At 39.4% G+C, this 19,227-nt stretch overlaps 1 protein-coding gene across 2 annotated transcripts in view; it reads left to right on the top strand.

The window, feature by feature from the left end:
• Map3k7 (mitogen-activated protein kinase kinase kinase 7) overlaps positions 1-19,227 on the top strand; it is a 57,673-nt gene that overhangs the window by 12,444 nt on the left and 26,002 nt on the right. For both annotated transcript variants that reach the window (XM_076924042.1, XM_076924041.1), the window contains exons 2-11: positions 942-1,052; positions 3,393-3,458; positions 4,480-4,525; positions 5,927-6,065; positions 7,676-7,800; positions 11,194-11,322; positions 14,609-14,739; positions 16,001-16,082; positions 17,734-17,864; positions 18,458-18,587. In XM_076924042.1, the coding sequence (XP_076780157.1) occupies positions 942-1,052; positions 3,393-3,458; positions 4,480-4,525; positions 5,927-6,065; positions 7,676-7,800; positions 11,194-11,322; positions 14,609-14,739; positions 16,001-16,082; positions 17,734-17,864; positions 18,458-18,587 (1,090 nt within the window). The remainder of the gene's footprint in view (positions 1-941; positions 1,053-3,392; positions 3,459-4,479; positions 4,526-5,926; positions 6,066-7,675; positions 7,801-11,193; positions 11,323-14,608; positions 14,740-16,000; positions 16,083-17,733; positions 17,865-18,457; positions 18,588-19,227) is intronic.

Below are 19,227 nucleotides of genomic sequence, written 5' to 3'. Positions count from 1 at the left end.
GGGCCTTGCCACAGCACTTAGACACATAGAGGGTGGGGCACGGGAGACGGGGATGCTCAACTCACGCCTGTCACAGTACAGTGCTTTTCATCTGACGGGTATCAAGCTAATTTTCATTTGTGTTTTTTACTGCTTTTAGAAATATTTGGATTTTTCCAAGTATTTTTAAAAATAGAGGAGCTTGATGACAGAACAGTGTGCCCATGTGAGAGCCATTGGTTTTAGCAATAATGTGGCATATGGTTGATCTGTATTTTTATAATGTTTTAAAAGTAATAAGCTACTGATCTATCATAAAACTGACCCATGTGAATTGTGATGTATTGATTTTTATGAATTTACCCAGTTGCCAGCCATCACAGTCAACTTTCAAGCACATCATCACCTTGGCAAGATGCCATCCCCATTAATTCCATTTTTATCCTTATCCCAAAGGCAGCCACTGATCTGTTTGCTGTCCCTAGATTTTCTCCTAGGCATTTTATAAATGGACATTGTAATATGAGGTATTGGGAGTCATTGTACAGACAGTAGCAAATCTTCTGTGTCCTTCAGAGTGGGCCTTTTATCATATATGCCTTTAACCTTTCTCCCTCTATTCCCCACCCCAATTGGTTATTTGAAAGCTGATTTTAATTTCTTAAAATATTATATGTTCTTTTTTATTTTTCTGAACCACTTCTCAGTCATCTTGTCTTTAATTTTCTACTGTGATTAAAAATTGCCTTGTGTCTTCTATCTTTTTTGTTTTTGCTTTAGAACAAAGAGGTTGATTTCAGAGATTAAAACTGCATTTTATCCTCAGTTTAATGAAAAACTCATTCTTAGCAAATTCAGATAATGGTGGTTTCTAAACCTTTGATGAGAATTAAAAACTGCCTCTGTCATTGAACTTGGTCTCCTTCTGATTTTTTGGGTTTTCTGTTTGTATGTTAACTCAGGTTGTCGGAAGAGGAGCTTTTGGAGTAGTTTGCAAAGCTAAATGGAGAGCAAAAGATGTTGCTATTAAACAGATAGAAAGTGAATCTGAGAGGAAGGCTTTCATTGTGGAGGTAAGCTGAGATGTCATTTCTGTCCAGTAATTCCTCACCAGAGGTACTCTGATTTAAGATTATAAAATACAGCGTTTCTCAATTTTCATTTTTCCGTGTACATAAACATTAGCAGTTTGATTGAACTGAAAGTAGTGCCTTTGTAGGAATGTTTTTCATTTTTTTGCTTCAAGTTCTGGTTAAAAGTTATTAGGGGAAAGTGTTTACATGAATCACTCCATGAATTCAAGTGCACTCACCCATGGACTCCAAATCTATTTCAAGGTATCATATCTTAATCTTAAAGTGGCATTCTCTCCCGTTACCTAAAGTTAAGAATCTCTGAGAATGTTGTAGAAATAATACACCTTTCTAGTGAGAAACTACTCCACACACTTAGATTAATAAGGTAACGCTCTTTACTGAAAAAGTGTGGCCAGCTGTGGCTAACACCCAAAGAGGGGCAAACTGAAATCAAAGATTTTATTAACTTAAATACACTTTAGGCTTATGCATTTCACATATTCTGTCACCCTTAAATCTCTTTTAGGTCTTGGCCCCAGCTTACACTTTGAAAAATATAACTGAGACAGGAGACTGCAAGTCTGGCTACTCACGCAGATGGGTGATTTGTGTAGCACCAGAATTATTTTAACAATTAGTGTTTTATTTTCAAATGGTTGTTATTTAGGGTTTTCTTGCCCGTCTGGTAGAATTATGTTTTTCTCAAGAAAGAACTGGGGACTTTGTGACAACCTAGGACTTAACATTAGTTGTGATCTTGTGCTGCCCCCTGAGTGGCCAGTTAGAGGCTTGTTCTTTGGGGATGAGCGATGGCACAATGGCAGGTGAATCCTGGTGAGCAATATTTACATGATAGCAAAGTAGTTTCACTCATCACTCACAGGTCTGGTTAGCATACTACTTAGCTTGGGGTATTTTGGAAGCAGCAATGCCTTAGTTAAATTTTACTGTCTCCTAGGAATTAAACCCTTTATAACATCAGCTTTATTACTTTTGAGTTTCTTCTATGGAATAATAGGTTTTGTGAAGTTAATCTTGTTGCTTCTCTTGTTTCGTTGCCTGTTTAAGATTTGGCTCCTGGTCTGCTGGGTCAGTTCTTACTAATCACTAGTTTGTCAACTTCCAAATGGTCTACTGTTATCTCATTGCAGAGTCTCTTCATCCTTCTGCGTTTATGCCTTACAAACAACAACAAAAACCTCACCTATTTATGAGACTCAGAAAAACAGAAATAAATGCTTGAATAATATGCTATGTAAAGTTAATTTTGAGTTTTACCAAGGTAGAATATGTTTGTATACAATAAGTACAAAATAGTAAAAAGTTACATGAAATAACATTTTAAAAAAGAGTCAGCTATTTTTCTATTAAGGATGAAAAATCCATGAATATCAACTGAAAAGAAACTGTCAAGTGGCATATGATAAAAAAGCTTGAGAGACCTCACTGCCTTACTTAGCTTTACATGAGCCAGTAGCATGTGACTGTGAAGTGAAGAAGGAGAAAGCAGGGCAAAGACAGAGGACAAGAGATAGAGGGAGTGAGGGTTGGGGGAGAGGGAGAGGAAGAGAGGGAACTGGGTCAAGCCTCAGTGTAATTACTGGCTCAGGGAAGGTTAAACCAGAGGTTGTACTGGGGATTGACTTGGGATATACGGTGGACTGAAGCTAGAACCCAAGGCATACTAGTCAAATGCTCTACAACTGAATGACTCCCACACACATACACCCAAGCTCTCTGTAGTAACTACAGGACAGAAAATAGAATTAGAGGCAACTATTCAGAAAGAGTATGTATTTCATGTCAGATAAGCAGAAGTTCAAATCTGACTATAGAGTCTTCAACAGCTGCTTTATCCTCTCTGGAACTTAACTTCAAGGTCTCATATTTAAAATGGAAGTTATAGTATCTATCTTTCAGAGCTTGAACACATCAGGAATACGTGCAGAATAGGTAAATTGATACCTGTAGGAAAGTACCACAGCTTCTGGTGTGAGTGACTCAGTCAGTACCGTAACTGAAATGGTACCTTGAGCTATTTTCCTCTGTTTATCCTGGCTTGTTCTTAACTCCTGTTACAGTACTTTGTGCATGGTTTAATGATCTCTCTGTCTTCATATATTTGATTATGTCTGTGTTCCCATTTGAACTGTAGGATAGGGATTCACAACAGGAACTGGGGATTGCCAGTGCCTGTGGCCATAGCACTTGTTACCTGGTAACAGAAGTTACTGAATGATGTAAACAAATGTTCTATGTGACAGTAAGATTTGAACAGCATGGTAACATAAGCACCTCAAAAACTAGCACTTTTTAAGGATCCATAATTTGTTCCAGCTCCGGCAGTTGTCACGTGTGAACCATCCTAATATTGTAAAGTTGTATGGAGCCTGCTTGAATCCAGTAAGTGTCCCTCTTCATCTCCCTATAGGAAACAGTGGCAAGTATATCAGTTTATATAATTTATGAAGCTATTTTGATCTGTTCAGCTGTAGTTTTATTTCTGAAAATAATTCCTGCATTTTGTTTGCTTCTAGCCCTAACAAAGCAGTGTGTTGGTGTTGTTGTCTCAGGTACCTTTTAGCCTTGGCCACACCAGTTTATAATGCTCCTTCATCTTGTGTAAACAATTCTCAAAACTAATTTAATTTCCAGAAAAAATGTAATTTGTTCTTCTAAATTTTTACCTTCCCCACTGATGGATCGTGTAATTGCTGGCCAAGACAGATCTCCTGACATTCCTGTGTTATCACTCATCTTACTTCCTTAGCTAACCTGACAGTGGCCAGTGAAGGGCCAACAAGAGAACTTTTCAGTCCTTTCCCTTTCCTCTTCTCTGCCCTACAACTACTTACCTGTAAGCAGTCAGTGGGTTCTGCTTCTTATAGTAGAGCCCAACTGAGTAAAACCTGTGCTGTCATGGAGTAGTGCATACCACTGTCTGTCCTCCTCACTAACCTAGGTAAACCCATAGCTCACCGTGTTATAAGACTTGATGTCCTAGAACATAGCTTTATTAGCACTGGTCCGCAAAAGGTCTTACAATTTTATTTTGTTCCCCAAAAGCTTGTGATCCCCTTTATATATTAATATACATTATAACATACTATATTATATATAATTTGTTAGCATATTATAATATATGACATAAAAATTTTATATAACATACTGTATTTTATTATATATTATGATAGATATTAATATAGTAATATTATATAACATATAGTAATATTCTGCTAATTTTAGCAGGCACCTAGAAGACAAGTTCTTTGATCACAAATACCTGTTCCTTCTGTTAGTGTCATTCACAGAGTAGGAGCCAAAAGAATAATTTTCAGAACAATCAGGCAGTTGAACTAAGTTATCAGCAGGGAGGCCCAACAATGTTGCCCCTCCAGTAAATTCTAGCATCTGTTTTCTTTAGGTATGTCTTGTGATGGAATATGCAGAGGGAGGCTCGTTGTATAATGGTGAGTATCAGCTAAGCCTGCTTTTACCTAGTAGATTGAAGGAATTGGAAAGCTTGTAAGAAGAACTACATTACCTATTGTTAGTTGCAATTTACCTTCAGAGTTCTCAGAGGAAGTCATTTTGGTTTTTGGGTTTGTTTGTTTGTATGTTTTTGTTTTCACTGCTAAGGACTTAGGGCAAGAAAGATGTATGATGTCTACATAAATTTTTGAGTTAATATATTATGTTTAAAGTTTGTGAATTAACAATTTTTTAAATTGATTTTAAAATATGTATATGTAAACTTTCCCTTCTGTCTTTTTAGTTTTGAGCCTTCATTTTAGAACTCTTTGACTATAGACTTCATATCATTGAGCTTTATGGTGCTTCCTTTTCAAAACATAAAACGGTGAAAACAAACTTCACACAACAGTTTAGATTTTTACTGTCTTAGTTACTTTCCTATTGTGACCATGACCAAGGCAACTCAATAAGAAAGAGTTTACTCGGACTTTCAGTTTCAGAGGGTGGGGCACTGTAGCAGCAAGCATGTTAGCTGCAGCAGTTAAGCTTGCATCTCTATCCAAAAACCGGAGGCAGAGAGCACACTGGGCATGGCCGAGTCCTAATCTCAAAGCCCACCTCCACTGACATGCTTTCTCTAGCAGGGCCACACAGCCCAATCCTTCCCAGTTTTTCATCTTATGGAGGCCAAATTTTCACACATGATTCTGTTGGGCCATTCTCATTCAAACTACCAGTGTCAACACACACACACACACACACATGAAAACCTTTTGTACTTGTATTACCCTTGTGGAACAAAGCTCTCACCTTAAAAATACTTAAAAACTTCATGTATGTGTGAATTGTTCTTGTAAAGTTTTATAAAATTGATAGCATTTGCTTTTAAGTTACCATTATTTTACATATACATTTAATTATAGCCACTTCTGTGTATTCTTCGTCGTTGATTTGTCTCTAGTACTCTCATTTTATTTGAGAGAACTACTACTTTCTTAGCTGCAATAGACGGGACAGTTGTAAGCATCTGATATGGCCATCTTGTTTCAATACTGTTTCGCTCTTCCACCCTCATAATGAATAGGATCGCTTATAATTTATGTGCTTGTGTGAAAGATAATATCAATTTTTAAATGTATGATAGTATGTACTAATTTTATTTGAATGACCATATGGAGTTATCTACTAAATTTTCTTTCTTTTTTTTTTTTTTGTTTTGTTTTTTTGTTTTGTTTTTTTGTTTTTGTTTGTTTTTTGATCCTAGAGAAGGTTTAAAAGTGGGACCGGAATATTTGTAAAAGAATACTCATTCGGGTGTTTTGATAGTGCTTGCGTTTGTATTGTTCATATTATAAGCAATAAAGTTCTTTTTAGTTTGTCGTGCCTTTCTCTTGCAGTGCTGCATGGTGCTGAACCATTGCCTTACTACACTGCTGCTCATGCCATGAGTTGGTGTTTACAGTGTTCCCAAGGAGTGGCTTATCTGCACAGCATGCAGCCCAAAGCTCTAATTCACAGGGACCTCAAGCCTCCAAAGTAAGTTCTAGCAGGGTGACACTGGCTTCTCTCCTTCTCTTGCCACCCCTAATTCAAGGTAATTGTTGCTTTTGACTTCCCCTTTTCTCTTCCCTTCTTACTTACAATGTTATTTTTTACTTACTTTTATCATCTCGCTATATATCTAAACTTATATTTTAGAATGTTGTCTATGGGGGATGTTTTTATTAATGCCAACTTTACATTGTAATAATTAGAATCTGTTAGCCTGTAAGTCCCAGTTTGTACCTGCAGTATATAAAATTGTTCCTGCATAGTTTTCTGAGAGCATTGACAAGTCTTGACTACTGTTCCTGCTGCATTGCTAACAGGAGCAGGATCTGCACATGGGAGACACAGTGCAGAACTGTGCTAGTGGCCTTGCTGCATTTCTGACAGGATTAGGGTCTGCAGACAGTAGACACGGTGGAGAACTATGCCAGTGGGGTGCTTGTTCTTGGAGAGGGAATAAAAGCATTTCTGAATCTGAGTGAACGTGTAAACAGTGCAGATTTCTCCATAGCAACTGAGAATCCTGACACTTCAAAAGACCCTTTAGAAAGGTGGAATAACAAGAATCTGAACAGGAACAGTGAGATAATAGGAATTTTGTTGTTTAGTTGCATATATACAAGAGTTGAAATATGACAGGGGTGTTTGGTAGTATAGCATTATGAATAGGGGTGTATCTGCTTATTTTAACTACACTGAATTAAAAGGGAGTTAATTTCCTAGATCTCTAGTTTGAGTTTAAGTAGAACATTACATATAAGAAATTAATAAATGTATAATTACAATGTGTTTTTATTTATTTCTTTTGAAATACAGTGTGATTATGCACATTTTATAACCCATCTTTTTTCTGTTTATTATCAAAAGTAAAATTTTGTAAGCAAAAGAATGATATTTAGTAATTGTATTTGAGTCATAGCACCTAGAAAGCTGAAGTTCTAAAACATTCCTAGCACTTATTAGACTGTCTTAATAAATATGGGAGATTCATACTACCCCCCACCACCACATACACACACATTCTCAATTCAGAAACAATTTTGAGATTAAACATTGAAGAATATCTTCAAAATGAAGACATAAAATAAGAAGCATTAGTCTGCAGCTATAGCTCAGTGGTAGAACATTTGTCTGACACACAAAGATCCATGATTCAATTTCCTATACTGCAAAAACAAACCAGTGCTATTGGTTTCCTTCGTTATTGGTGTATTTTACTTTCTCTTCCGTTAGATTATTTGTCCTATGGAATGGTGCTGTTCTTCTAGTAATAAATGTTTAATAAATACCATAGTGCTACACTGTAGAAACCACAGAGCTCAGTAAAGGGGGTGTTTGGTCAGGCACTGTCACGGAACTAGAGATGGAGACATCAAAATGTGAATATGATCTTCTCCCCAAGTTCTCTAGGTTACGTACGGCCTTTTAATTTTTGCTGACATTCCTCCAGATGTTAGTCTATTACAGTGACCACGTAATGTTTTATAAAAGTTTAATAATAGCACTTGTTTGACTTAGCTTTTTCCAGTTCCATAATTATTTTTTGTGTCTTATAAAATCAAATACTGAATTTGTGAATTTTGAATTTTTTATAATAGCTTGCTGCTGGTTGCAGGAGGGACAGTTCTAAAAATCTGCGATTTTGGTACAGCTTGTGACATCCAGACACACATGACCAATAATAAAGGGAGTGCCGCGTGGATGGCGCCCGAAGTGTTTGAAGGTAAATCACAGAAGCATGGTGTGTTTGTTACTGTGCCTTAGTGCTTGTGAATCCAGGATACGTTTACAACACTGCGTGTAGTGTCACTTCTGAAGGGTCCTGAGTGAGTAGAGCCTAAGATCCCAAATTTTATGGCAGAATTTAAATTGGCATCTGTGCAGATTCACACGTGTGTATAGCCAATCCTCGCTACTCACAGATTGCATAATTGAAAACCTGTCTACTTTAGAACTGTTCGGAAGCAAGGAGCTCATGTACACAGTACACATTTTGAGTCATACACAGCACTCTCCAGCCTTGTTTCCCTGGTAAGGTAAACTACTATTCAGAGCCATGCTTTCCCTTTTTGTGGGTGCTCATGGTGGTTTTGCTGCCTAAGTACAAGAAGGCTTTGAACATGGTGAGAAGCATGAACATACATGTTAAAGGGTATTCTCTCAACATGCTTCAGACTGCCGTGAGTGGGAACTAGTTAACCAGTGAGGTGTTAGGTGAAGAGTCTTTAAACCCACACAGAGAACCAGGTGAAGATACTAGTTAGTTGATAAATGTTCATGAACAAAGGCACACAGGAACCTGGCCCTGCATTTCCCCTAGGAGCAGTGGTTCAGAGATTATGGAGGCTTCTTAGTGGACTGTATACGCCCAAAATAAGTAAAAAGCTGTGCCTCTACTCTGTTTGCTATCAGTTAAAAGAGCACGATGACTTAAATCAGCCTTAAAAACATGACATGTCCCAGATAAGGCCCTAAGGTCTACCAGTAAAAGGAAGCTAATGGTTGCTTTCTTTTACATCTCTTACTAGCTCACTCAGAATTCATAAGATTAGTCTGTATATTTAAGTCTTTATATGAAAATGTCAAATTCTTTTTTAAGTGAGAGACATTGAGCTAAAGAAATGGGCTTTGTGTGAACCTTCATCTGTATGAATGCCATGATACTCAAAATGCATTCAAGAATTGGGCTTTGCTTTTTTACTTTTTCCCTTTTGTTTTGTTTTTAATGTATGTGAGTACACTGCAGCTGTCTTCAGACACACTAGAAGAAGGCATCAGATCCCATGACAGATGGTTGTGAGCCACCATGTGGGTGCTGGGAATTGAATTCAGGACCTCTGGAAGGGCAGTCAGTGCTCTTAACCAGCCTGGTTGTTGGTGAATTTTAAACATTTTTAGTGTTTTATGTTTAGCAATCCCAGAGAAAGAGGGAAATGCCATGAAGCTTGTCACTTGACTTTAAGACTATTGTTTCCTGAAGTCTAATTACAAAGTGTTGGACTAGAGACAGGCAGATTTCTTTGAGTTTGAGGCCAGCCTCATAATAAGTTCTAGGACAGCCAGGGCTATACAGAGAGACTCTGTCTCCAAAAAAAAAAAAAGTTGGACTAAAGCTATTTTACATAAAATTAATTAATCTGGATAATGCAAGTACCTTTTCTAATAATCACTTATTTAATGTCACTTTCTGTGTGTTACAGTGGTGTAATATTGTTATAGTAAATAAATCAAGGGGGGGTTGTTTGTTATAAAGAATAATCAATCATTTCTATTTAGAGGTCAACAAAACCCACACTGTTAGGTGTTGCGAGTAATATTTAGAAAATGCCACCCAGGCCTGCTTGTTCCCAGGCAGCCATCATGTTCCCACTATTCCTTGGCTCTGACCAGGGCTCCGACTAGGTAGATGCACAGGCCCTGGCACCCACGAGACACCAGCATGTGGCTGGCTTTGCCAAGTCACCACACTGTCCACAATGCTCAGCTGAGCCCAGACCATTTCCACTATGCCCACGGTACCTTAGTGCTTAAAGATTATCCAGTAGATTTATATATTTGGGAATTTAACAAGATGCCCTTACAATACCAGTTATCTAACCTAGATATTATAACTACCTTAGACTGCTGGAGACACGTGTACATCCGCAACCATCTTCTCTCCTCCTCCTTTCTCTCCTCCCTTCCTCACTTCACCTCTTTTCATACTGCCCAATGACCGAGCTTTATTGCAAATGTAGTGGGGAAAACATCCCCTACATATCACCCTTGTTAGAAGAAAAAAAAACCTTTCCCTCAAAATTTATAGACATTTCTTTATTAAAGATCATTTGATTAGAGACCTGTCTGCTCCTGACAGCTTCCCTGTCTTAGATTCTAAGAAGTTGAGCATCTTTGGAGTTATTCCTGTAGTGGTGAGACAGCTACTAGGCAAAACTCACCTCTTTTCATACTGCCCAGTGGTAGAGCTTTATTGCAAATGTAGTGGGAAGATATACATATACCACTACAATTAGGTTATGTAAATTTCTAATTTCTGAAAGGTATCACCAAGCAGCAGCTGTAGCCTACATTAGATTGCTGTGTGATGGCAGTTCTGTATTATTGTGTACTATTTTGCATAGGAATCTATCATTATAATAATTAGGGTGCAAATTTTTTATTGGTGGTGGTAGTTTTGTGTATATATTATGTTGGTTGTTCTTTGTCTTACTGGTACAATTTTGTTCATAATCTGCTTAGTTTTCATTTGTTTCTCATAATTTTAATCACTTAAGTTTTCTTTGTAGTTTTTAAATTAAGAATTTTAACTATATATTAAGCCACTAAATTAAAACAATGCTTTACTCTGATAGCAAAGAATACTGTCTGCCACAGAGCAGGAAACCTATTAAAGTAACAAATTACAGGAGTTGAGGAGATAGTTCAGTCATAAAACATATGCTTTGTATGAAAAAGTCCCTGAGTTCCAAACGCAGATGAACACTCTTAAAGAAAGTGAGGGGAAGGAGCAGTGGCTCAGAGGCAAAGAACACTTGCTGCTCTTGCAGAGGATCCAGGTTCAATCCCCAGCACCCCCATGGATCTCACAAAGGTCTGTAACTCCAGATCCCTGGTGTCCAGTGACTTCTTCTGACCTTCATGGGCTTTGCTACACATGGTGTACAACATACATATAGGAAAAAACATCATCCATACACAAAATAAAAATAAAATAAGCCTTCTAAAAAGAAAATTGAAAAATTACAGACAGAAATATATGGGTGTTTCAAACTGTGTCTATGAAAGGGATCAGTCTATACACAGAAGCAGAAGGGCCTGTGCATCTTGTTGAAAAAGTAGACAATAACTGGCTTTCTCATGTAGATTTTGAGTTAATTGTTTATATTTACTTAATTTAGTAATAAATATTTGTTGAAAATATTTAAGAAAGTAATTGCTTAACTCTGTGACTCTCTCTCTCTCTCTCTCTCTCTCTCTCTCTCTCTCTCTCTGTGTGTGTGTGTGTGTGTGTGTGACAGTCTCTTGTCCAAAATACCCATTCTCTTAAAATTTCTGAAACTGGTTGTTCTGGGATTCCTATGGAACAGGTCTCAAGATGACCCTGCCTTTTTTGTAGGTAGCAATTACAGTGAAAAGTGCGATGTCTTCAGCTGGGGTATTATCCTTTGGGAAGTGATAACACGCCGGAAACCCTTTGATGAGATTGGTGGCCCAGCTTTCAGAATCATGTGGGCTGTTCATAATGGTTTGTCAAAGAAATTTTTCTTTAGTATATTTTGTATATTTCACCTTTGGAAAACTATTCCTGTCCTCTTCCTCAAAGACCATGTGTATCTGACATTGAAATATATAGAGTTACTTGTTACCAGACCACCTTCCTTTACCAGACCACATACCTTTGTCTCTGGTTCCTGTGGAGAGAATTTAGACTCCTCCACACAGAGCCAAGACTGCCAGCTTCACTGATTAGGGAAAGACCAGCAGTACTTGGCCAGTGCCTCCGTCTCTCTCCGGGATAGAGAAACACTGGGGGAAAGTACAGAAAGAAAACCACTCATATTGATTCCCAACTGTCTATTAATTGGGAAGCTTTTCTCCTAGAAAACAAGTCTCTCATTAAGGAGAGAAAGCAAAGCTGCTGCTTATGTAAGCTCCAACAGGCACAGCATACAGTGTTTTACATGTGTGGTATTATATGTTCTCAACCATACTTACATATACTAATATCACAAGTAGGCAGTGATGGAGCTGGGACCTAAATCCAGGTCCTTCTGATGCAAGTAAGTGCTCTTACTTTTCATCATAGTGACTTCATGGGCTTAGGTCTTCTAGACTTCTTAGGTCTCTGGTCACATACCTCCAGTGATGCGTCTGTCCATAAATGTGATTTGTTAGGATGTCTTCTTCACTAATATGACTAATATGCAGTCGATCTGAAAAAGTCTCATTGAAGGAACTGCAGCATCACTTACTTCACATGCCTCTAATCACTCCGATGACTACATATTTGTATACTAGTCCTCAGGTGAGCACAGAACAAACACTGTAACTCTTCAGAGCATTTGTAGATTGGCCAAACCAAACTGTCATCAAATTAATCTTAGCTGCTTTGTCAGTTTCCTCTACCAACTTTAATGTTACATCCTATAGTGTTAGTGTAGAAACTATAGGAGCCTTGACCAAGACTGTGTTTCCTCTCAGTTTTCAGTAAAGGATTGTCAGTGAAGCACAGAGTGAAAGAACTAAACTTGTTGATTGAATAAACTACAAAGATTGTAATGTATCTGAAGCCACTCTGGAGTGGGGAGGCTTATTAAGAATACCATCGCAGGCTTTAAATCTATAAAACAGTTGACAGTTTTCAGCCTGTAAAGTGGTAACTACAACTGGTCAGTGCAACACCACAGCAGAGCAAACTCACTGACTTCCCTCAGCTGTGATGTTATGCTCACTGATACCACAGCTGAGGGAAGTCAGTGAGTGTGACACCACAGCTGAGGGAAGTCAGTGAGTGTGACACCACAGCTGAGGGAAGTCAGTGAGTGTGACACCACAGCTGAGGGAAGTCAGTGAGTGTGACACCACAGCTGAAGGGAAGTCAGTGAGTGTGACACCACAGCTGAGGGAAGTCAGTGAGTGTGACACCACAGCTGAAGGGAAGTCATTGAGTGTGACACCACAGCTGAAGGGAAGTCAGTGAGTGTGACACCACAGCTGAGGGAAGTCAGTGAGTGTGAAGTGTGACACCACAGCTGAGGGAAGTCAGTGAGTGTGACACCACAGCTGAGGGAAGTCAGTGAGTGTGACACCACAGCTGAGGGAAGTCATTGAGTGTGACACCACAGCTGAAGGGAAGTCAGTGAGTGTGACACCACAGCTGAAGGGAAGTCAGTGAGTGTGACACCACAGCTGAAGGGAAGTCAGTGAGTGTGACACCACAGCTGAGGGAAGTCATTGAGTGTGACACCACAGCTGAAGGGAAGTCAGTGAGTGTGACACCACAGCTGAGGGAAGTCAGTGAGTGTGAAGTGTGACACCACAGCTGAGGGAAGTCAGTGAGTGTGACACCACAGCTGAGGGAAGTCAGTGAGTGTGACACCACAGCTGAGGGAAGTCATTGAGTGTGACACCACAGCTGAAGGGAAGTCAGTGAGTGTGACACCACAGCTGAAGGGAAGTCAGTGAGTGTGACACCACAGCTGAAGGGAAGTCAGTGAGTGTGACACCACAGCTGAGGGAAGTCATTGAGTGTGACACCACAGCTGAAGGGAAGTCAGTGAGTGTGACACCACAGCTGAGGGAAGTCAGTGAGTGTGACACCACAGCTGAGGGAAGTCAGTGAGTGTGACACCACAGCTGAAGGGAAGTCAGTGAGTGTGACACCACAGCTGAGGGAAGTCAGTGAGTATGACACCACAGCTGAAGGGAAGTCATTGAGTGTGACACTACAGTTGAGGGAAGTCAGTGAGTGTGACACCACAGCTGAAGGGAAGTCAGTGAGTGTGACACCACAGCTGAAGGGAAGTCAGTGAGTGTGACACCACAGCTGAGGGAAGTCAGTGAGTGTGACACCACAGCTCAAGGGAAGTCAGTGAGTGTGACACCACAGCTGAGGGAAGTCAGTGAGTGTGACACCACAGCTGAGGGAAGTCAGTGAGTGTGACACCACAGCTGAGGGAAGTCAGTGAGTGTGACACCACAGCTGAAGGGAAGTCAGTGAGTGTGACACCACAGCTGAAGGGAAGTCAGTGAGTGTGACACCACAGCTGAGGGAAGTCAGTGAGTGTGACACCACAGCTGAAGGGAAGTCAATGAGTGTGACACCACAGCTGAGGGAAGTCAGTGAGTGTGACACCACAGCTGAGGGAAGTCAGTGAGTGTGACACCACAGCTGAAGGGAAGTCAGTGAGTGTGACACCACAGCTGGAGGAAGTCAATGAGTGTGACACCACAGCTGGAGGAAGTCAATGAATGTGACACCACAGCTGGAGGAAGTCAATGAGTGTGACACCAGTTGGCCACTTTCTGTAAATGGAAGATTTTTTTTCCAAGTATATTTGAAGATTCTGTAGTCTAAAAATTCATCTTTCCTCAAGTCACTATTCATTTTTCTTAGTTAATGCATTTAGCCTTTGCTACTTGTTGAAAGAATTTTGAGACAGTTTGGTTTAGCTTTTGAGACAGTCTCAGTCAGTGTTGGCTGAAAGAGACCTATGGGTTCACCAGCCTCTGCCTCACAAGTCCTGAAATTAAAGATGTGCACCTAGCCCAAGTGAAACAGTCTTAGTCCTCACTGTTATTATCACCATGTGCAACAGACTTCAATGCAAGTTTTTCTGTACTTTGCCCTTTGTGAAAAAAAATAATAGATAAAGATAGACCAGGGGGTAGGGTACATGCATGTATACAAACAGCAAATGGTAAACTAAAGATAAAAATGCTAATTCAGATATTGTTAGTAATAAACTTTAAAAATCTTGCACTGCCCTTTGGGTAACTAATTCTTTTCTTTCTCTAATTTTCAATTACAGGCACTCGACCACCGCTGATCAAAAATTTACCTAAGCCCATTGAGAGCTTGATGACCCGCTGTTGGTCCAAGGACCCTTCTCAGCGCCCTTCAATGGAGGAAATTGTGAAAATAATGACTCACTTGATGCGGGTATAATCCTTCTTTTGAGGGGCTTTGGGTTAGGGGACTTTAATATATGCCAGCTTTTAATGGACATTTAAAATGAAAGCATGGTAACTGTTTTCCGCAGTCTACTTTCCTGTGTTATTCAAGTTAGAATAGGCATTTCTTACTCATGTAATTAGAAGAGAAAACATTTTTGTACAGAAATATCTAGCTCTCTGTAATGGCCAGATGGTTAGACCAGGTGTCTGGGCTTGCTGTCCTATACTAAGATTTACAGGTAAATATTTTGTGCTGGGGTCCAGAATCTATGGGAGATGTTGGTAGAGGGTCTTAAAGCTTTGCAGTGCCTACAAATATATGGGATTGATAATATGCTGAACTAAACTCAGTTTGTTAGATTTTCATCAAAATACAGTCATTTCTACATTGTGCTGGGGATGTATCTTAAAAGACATGTATTTGAATAATATTCATTTTTACTATTTGGGCTTTTTGCTGCGTGTTATCAGATTTCAATAAAAACTATACTTTTTTCTAGGCCCTATAGAATCCTAATTTAGGTAAAAAAAAACCTTTTAGAGAGATAATCAAATTCCTTACTGTACACATCTAAACACATTAGAATTATTTCAAATATTTTAGAGTTCTTTTTTTCTTTTATTGAAAATAGATTTTTTTTTTCCAACTAGAGCTATAAGTGGTAGCTTTTACTTAAGTTCATACACCTAAACTTTAGGCTATGTAAGTAAAATTATAATTGTTTGCTCATGTTTCATCTAATTTGAAAAAAAAAATCTTCCCCTAAATTTTACTTTGATTGTTTAGTAAATATTTTAGCATTATGTCCCCAGTTTTTAAGAGAGCTTCCATAAGAGATGTTCTTATTGTTTAAAATCTCAGTTCTAAAGCTGACTCAGATGTGTTCATTCCCAGTTGTCAGACTAACAGTCATCACAACAATTGGACAATCTATGTCACTCTTCCTAGTCCAGTGCAGTATGAACAGTGACCCTGCTATTCCCCTAGAGAGTTTCTCTTTCCTGTCGTCTCAGTGCTTGTGTGGCCATATGGCATTGTCTGCAGCTAAATTTTCCAAAAGGAGCACATATCATCATCTTTGTCTGATCAGAAAACAGAAGTCACTCCACATTCAGTACAATGCCTGAGGGGAAACTCAGGTGGGCCTTAAACTACAGCAGTGGCGCAGACACTCTTGAACTCATGTCATGTAACAGGGTTTACTCTGTACTAAAGGCATTTTAAATTGTGGCTTGCTTTTATACAGTACTTCCCAGGAGCAGATGAGCCGTTACAGTATCCTTGTCAGTACTCTGACGAAGGGCAGAGCAACTCAGCCACCAGCACAGGTAAGCAGGAGTCAGAGCAACCTCGGGATTCCTCTCCATCCCATGAAGTTTGTCATGAAGAAAAGAGCAATGTCCGTGTTTGCATTTTAGTTCCTCATATCTCAGGACTCACTACAGTTTAAGTTTCCAGGTGCCTCACCTTCTGTGAATGTCCTGAGGCTAAGCTTCCATAGCTGGTGTTACTGCTTAGTTAAGTCTAAAGGATTGAATATTATATTGCTGTGAATGCTATTCTTACATTATTTCTTAATTTCATCTTTGTATCTAGGCTAGCCCAAAACTCAATGTATGATTCAGGCTAGCTTCAACTTCATAGTCCTGCCTCAAACCTCATGAGTTCTCATGCCACCACCACACCCGACTGTTTCTCTGTGGATACTGCTGACTCAAACTACTGCAGATGATTGTGAACATTGGATTTCTTTACTACCTCTGTTCTGCTTTTTGATTGTTTGTTTTGTTTTCTAAAGAGACTTATTCAAGAAACCGATGTATCTTGGAGACCATACCTAGCTTGGTTTTGGTTTGTTTTTGTTCTTTTTGCTGGTTATTCCTCAGCTATAAGTGCTGGAATGCCCAGGGTTCAGCTGTTGGCTTCTTTGCATAGCCATTAATCTCCACATCCTTGGTTACCATTTCAAATACCAGGGCTTTGTTTGTTTTCATCTCTCTGTCTTTTTAAACAGATCTGGCCTCAAGTTTACTTGTAAAAACAGCACAGGTCATCTGCAAATAGTGTGTAGTTATGATGTCGAAGCAGTCCATCTATCCACATTGGCAGATAGAAGCCTTTTCTATGGGGCCTTCACAGGGGCCAGGGCACCTTTGGGAGCCTGAGCTGGAGCTGAAGCTGGGCCTTAAGCTGGAGCTGGAGCTTCTGTCTTGGTTTGAACCTTGGGCATTGGTTGGCAGAGCCTATGGTCCTTGGCCATGTAGCTTCGAATCCAGTTCCCAAGCTTGGGGTGAGCATAAAAGCAAGACAGCTAAGGTTGTGGTTCGAGCCCTTTGGCACCCTGGGCTTAACCACTTTAGGCTTCACAAGGCCTTGATGGCCTCTGCTCATGCACTCATTGTGTTGACACTGTGTCTGCATCTTCCTCAGGCCTTGCTGTTGTGCTTCTTGGCAAAGTACATGTTCTTCAGGAACTTGGGGTCAACTCCTTAAGAGATTTGTATCTTTGTAACTGGGTTTCTTGTGTGTGGTATGGTTCTTGGACCTGGCAGTGTCTGCATAGTAACCCATACCTCCTGGGTGCCTGGGACTGGAAGAGACAATACCTGAATTTTCATCTAATACCTGAATTTCATTCTCAGATATCCAGAACCTGATGTCTGATAGGGACTGACACAGTGCTTTCCAAACTGAGTTCCAGGTTCTTCCTTCAAACTCAGTCATCATCCAGTCTTGCCATCTCAGCAAATAACCCTCAATTCTGCTTTGGAGTTAAACCCTTAGGTTATTGTTATTCATGGCCACATAAAAGAGAGGTTGATTCTTTATTGTACTGTCTGCAACGTTGATTTAAAATTGGCTTGTTTGGGGTGTTTTCACTGGTGTGGAAGCCTTATTTTTATTTATGTCTTATCAGGTACTGAATAAAGCATTCATATTATTCTCAACCTATAGTCATAAACATGTGTGCTTTTCTAGGCTCATTCATGGACATTGCTTCTACAAATACCAGTAATAAAAGTGACACAAATATGGAGCAAGTTCCTGCCACAAACGACACTATTAAACGCTTGGAATCAAAACTGTTGAAAAACCAGGCAAAGCAACAGGTTTGTTATAAAAAGTTAAATTGCATGCTTTCTTTACTAGTAATCAGAACATTATACTACTTGTATAGATTACTTGCCATCTTCTGATATACAGTATATATATATATAAAACAATATATAACAATCCTGAGTTTTCTTTCTGTACCAGACAAATAAGCTTGTGGTGAGAGACATGAAATTTTGCTGTCATTTCTTACCAAACAAGTTGTTTTTCTTTCTCCTGGTTGTTGTTGTTGTCAACCCTGCCCTTCCCCCCCACTCCCACCCCATGATCCATCCCCACCCAGCTAAGGGTCCTACAAACAGCATGAAATACATTTTGGTTCAATGGATCAGTTAAGAAGTTCTCACAAGGCTATCATTTCATCCTGTTCAGGTTGGTTGGATTATGGCTGTTATTGGTTAAAATTGATTGCTTCGAACAGCATATATCTGAGCCTATTGTCCTTTGTTAGCTCCCTCCATTATAAGGTTCCCTCTTTCAGAACAGTACCATCGTCATAAAAAGCCACTTGCCATCTTCGTCCTGGGCTGCCCAGGATCTCTACATGAAAAGAACCTCAGTAACTGGGATTGACCTATAATTCTAACAGAGTGACTCTGGACGCCTGAGCTTGGGAGCCTCTCGTGGGAGCAGTGTGGAGAGCTTGCCCCCAACGTCTGAGGGCAAGAGAATGAGTGCTGACATGTCTGAAATAGAAGCGAGGATCGTGGCAACTGCAGGTAAAGGAGCTGCAAGCCCAAAGAGAAAATGCCTATGGTTTACATGGTACTTGGCGATTGTTTTCAGTAGGGCTCTCAGAGGGGCTGTGTCTTTCTTAAATTGACGGTGGGTTTATGGTGTTTTCTAAGCTCCCAGGAGTAAATTTGCTTATTTGGTTCAAATTTTAAATAAGACAACTATGGCTTAAAATTTATTTAAATTGTAAAGTACATCTTCCTAGTTATAGACTTTATCAAATATATTTCTTCTCAAACATAAACTAGCTCTGAGAAATCGAAATTCTACCAATACCAGAATATTTTCAATGACTGAGTAATTCCATTGTTTTTATGCTGAGCCAAAGAAACAAAAAATCATTGGCAGAAAATTATGCTGAAGGAGCTGTGTTGTCTTTGCTCTCTCCTGCCACCAACAAGAATAGCCCAGCTAGGTGTTTACTTGTTTGATGATAAGATAGTAGCAGTTTCATCAGACAGGTTTTGATAGTGTTTAAATTCCATTTTGTCAGCTCTTAAAATGTATAATAGACAAAGTGGCCAGAATGAAAAAGGATGACGTTTTGTCACCTAGTGAACCAGCACCTTTTCTAAACTGGGTTTCATTTTAGTGGTGCCAATTTAATTTGGGTCTTATTTTGTT

Source organism: Arvicanthis niloticus, chromosome 25, assembly GCF_011762505.2.
Source record: "Arvicanthis niloticus isolate mArvNil1 chromosome 25, mArvNil1.pat.X, whole genome shotgun sequence".
Lineage (NCBI taxonomy): Eukaryota > Metazoa > Chordata > Mammalia > Rodentia > Muridae > Arvicanthis > Arvicanthis niloticus.
The sequence above is the reverse complement of the archived record's forward strand: the minus strand, read 5'-3'. Positions and strand labels throughout refer to the sequence as shown.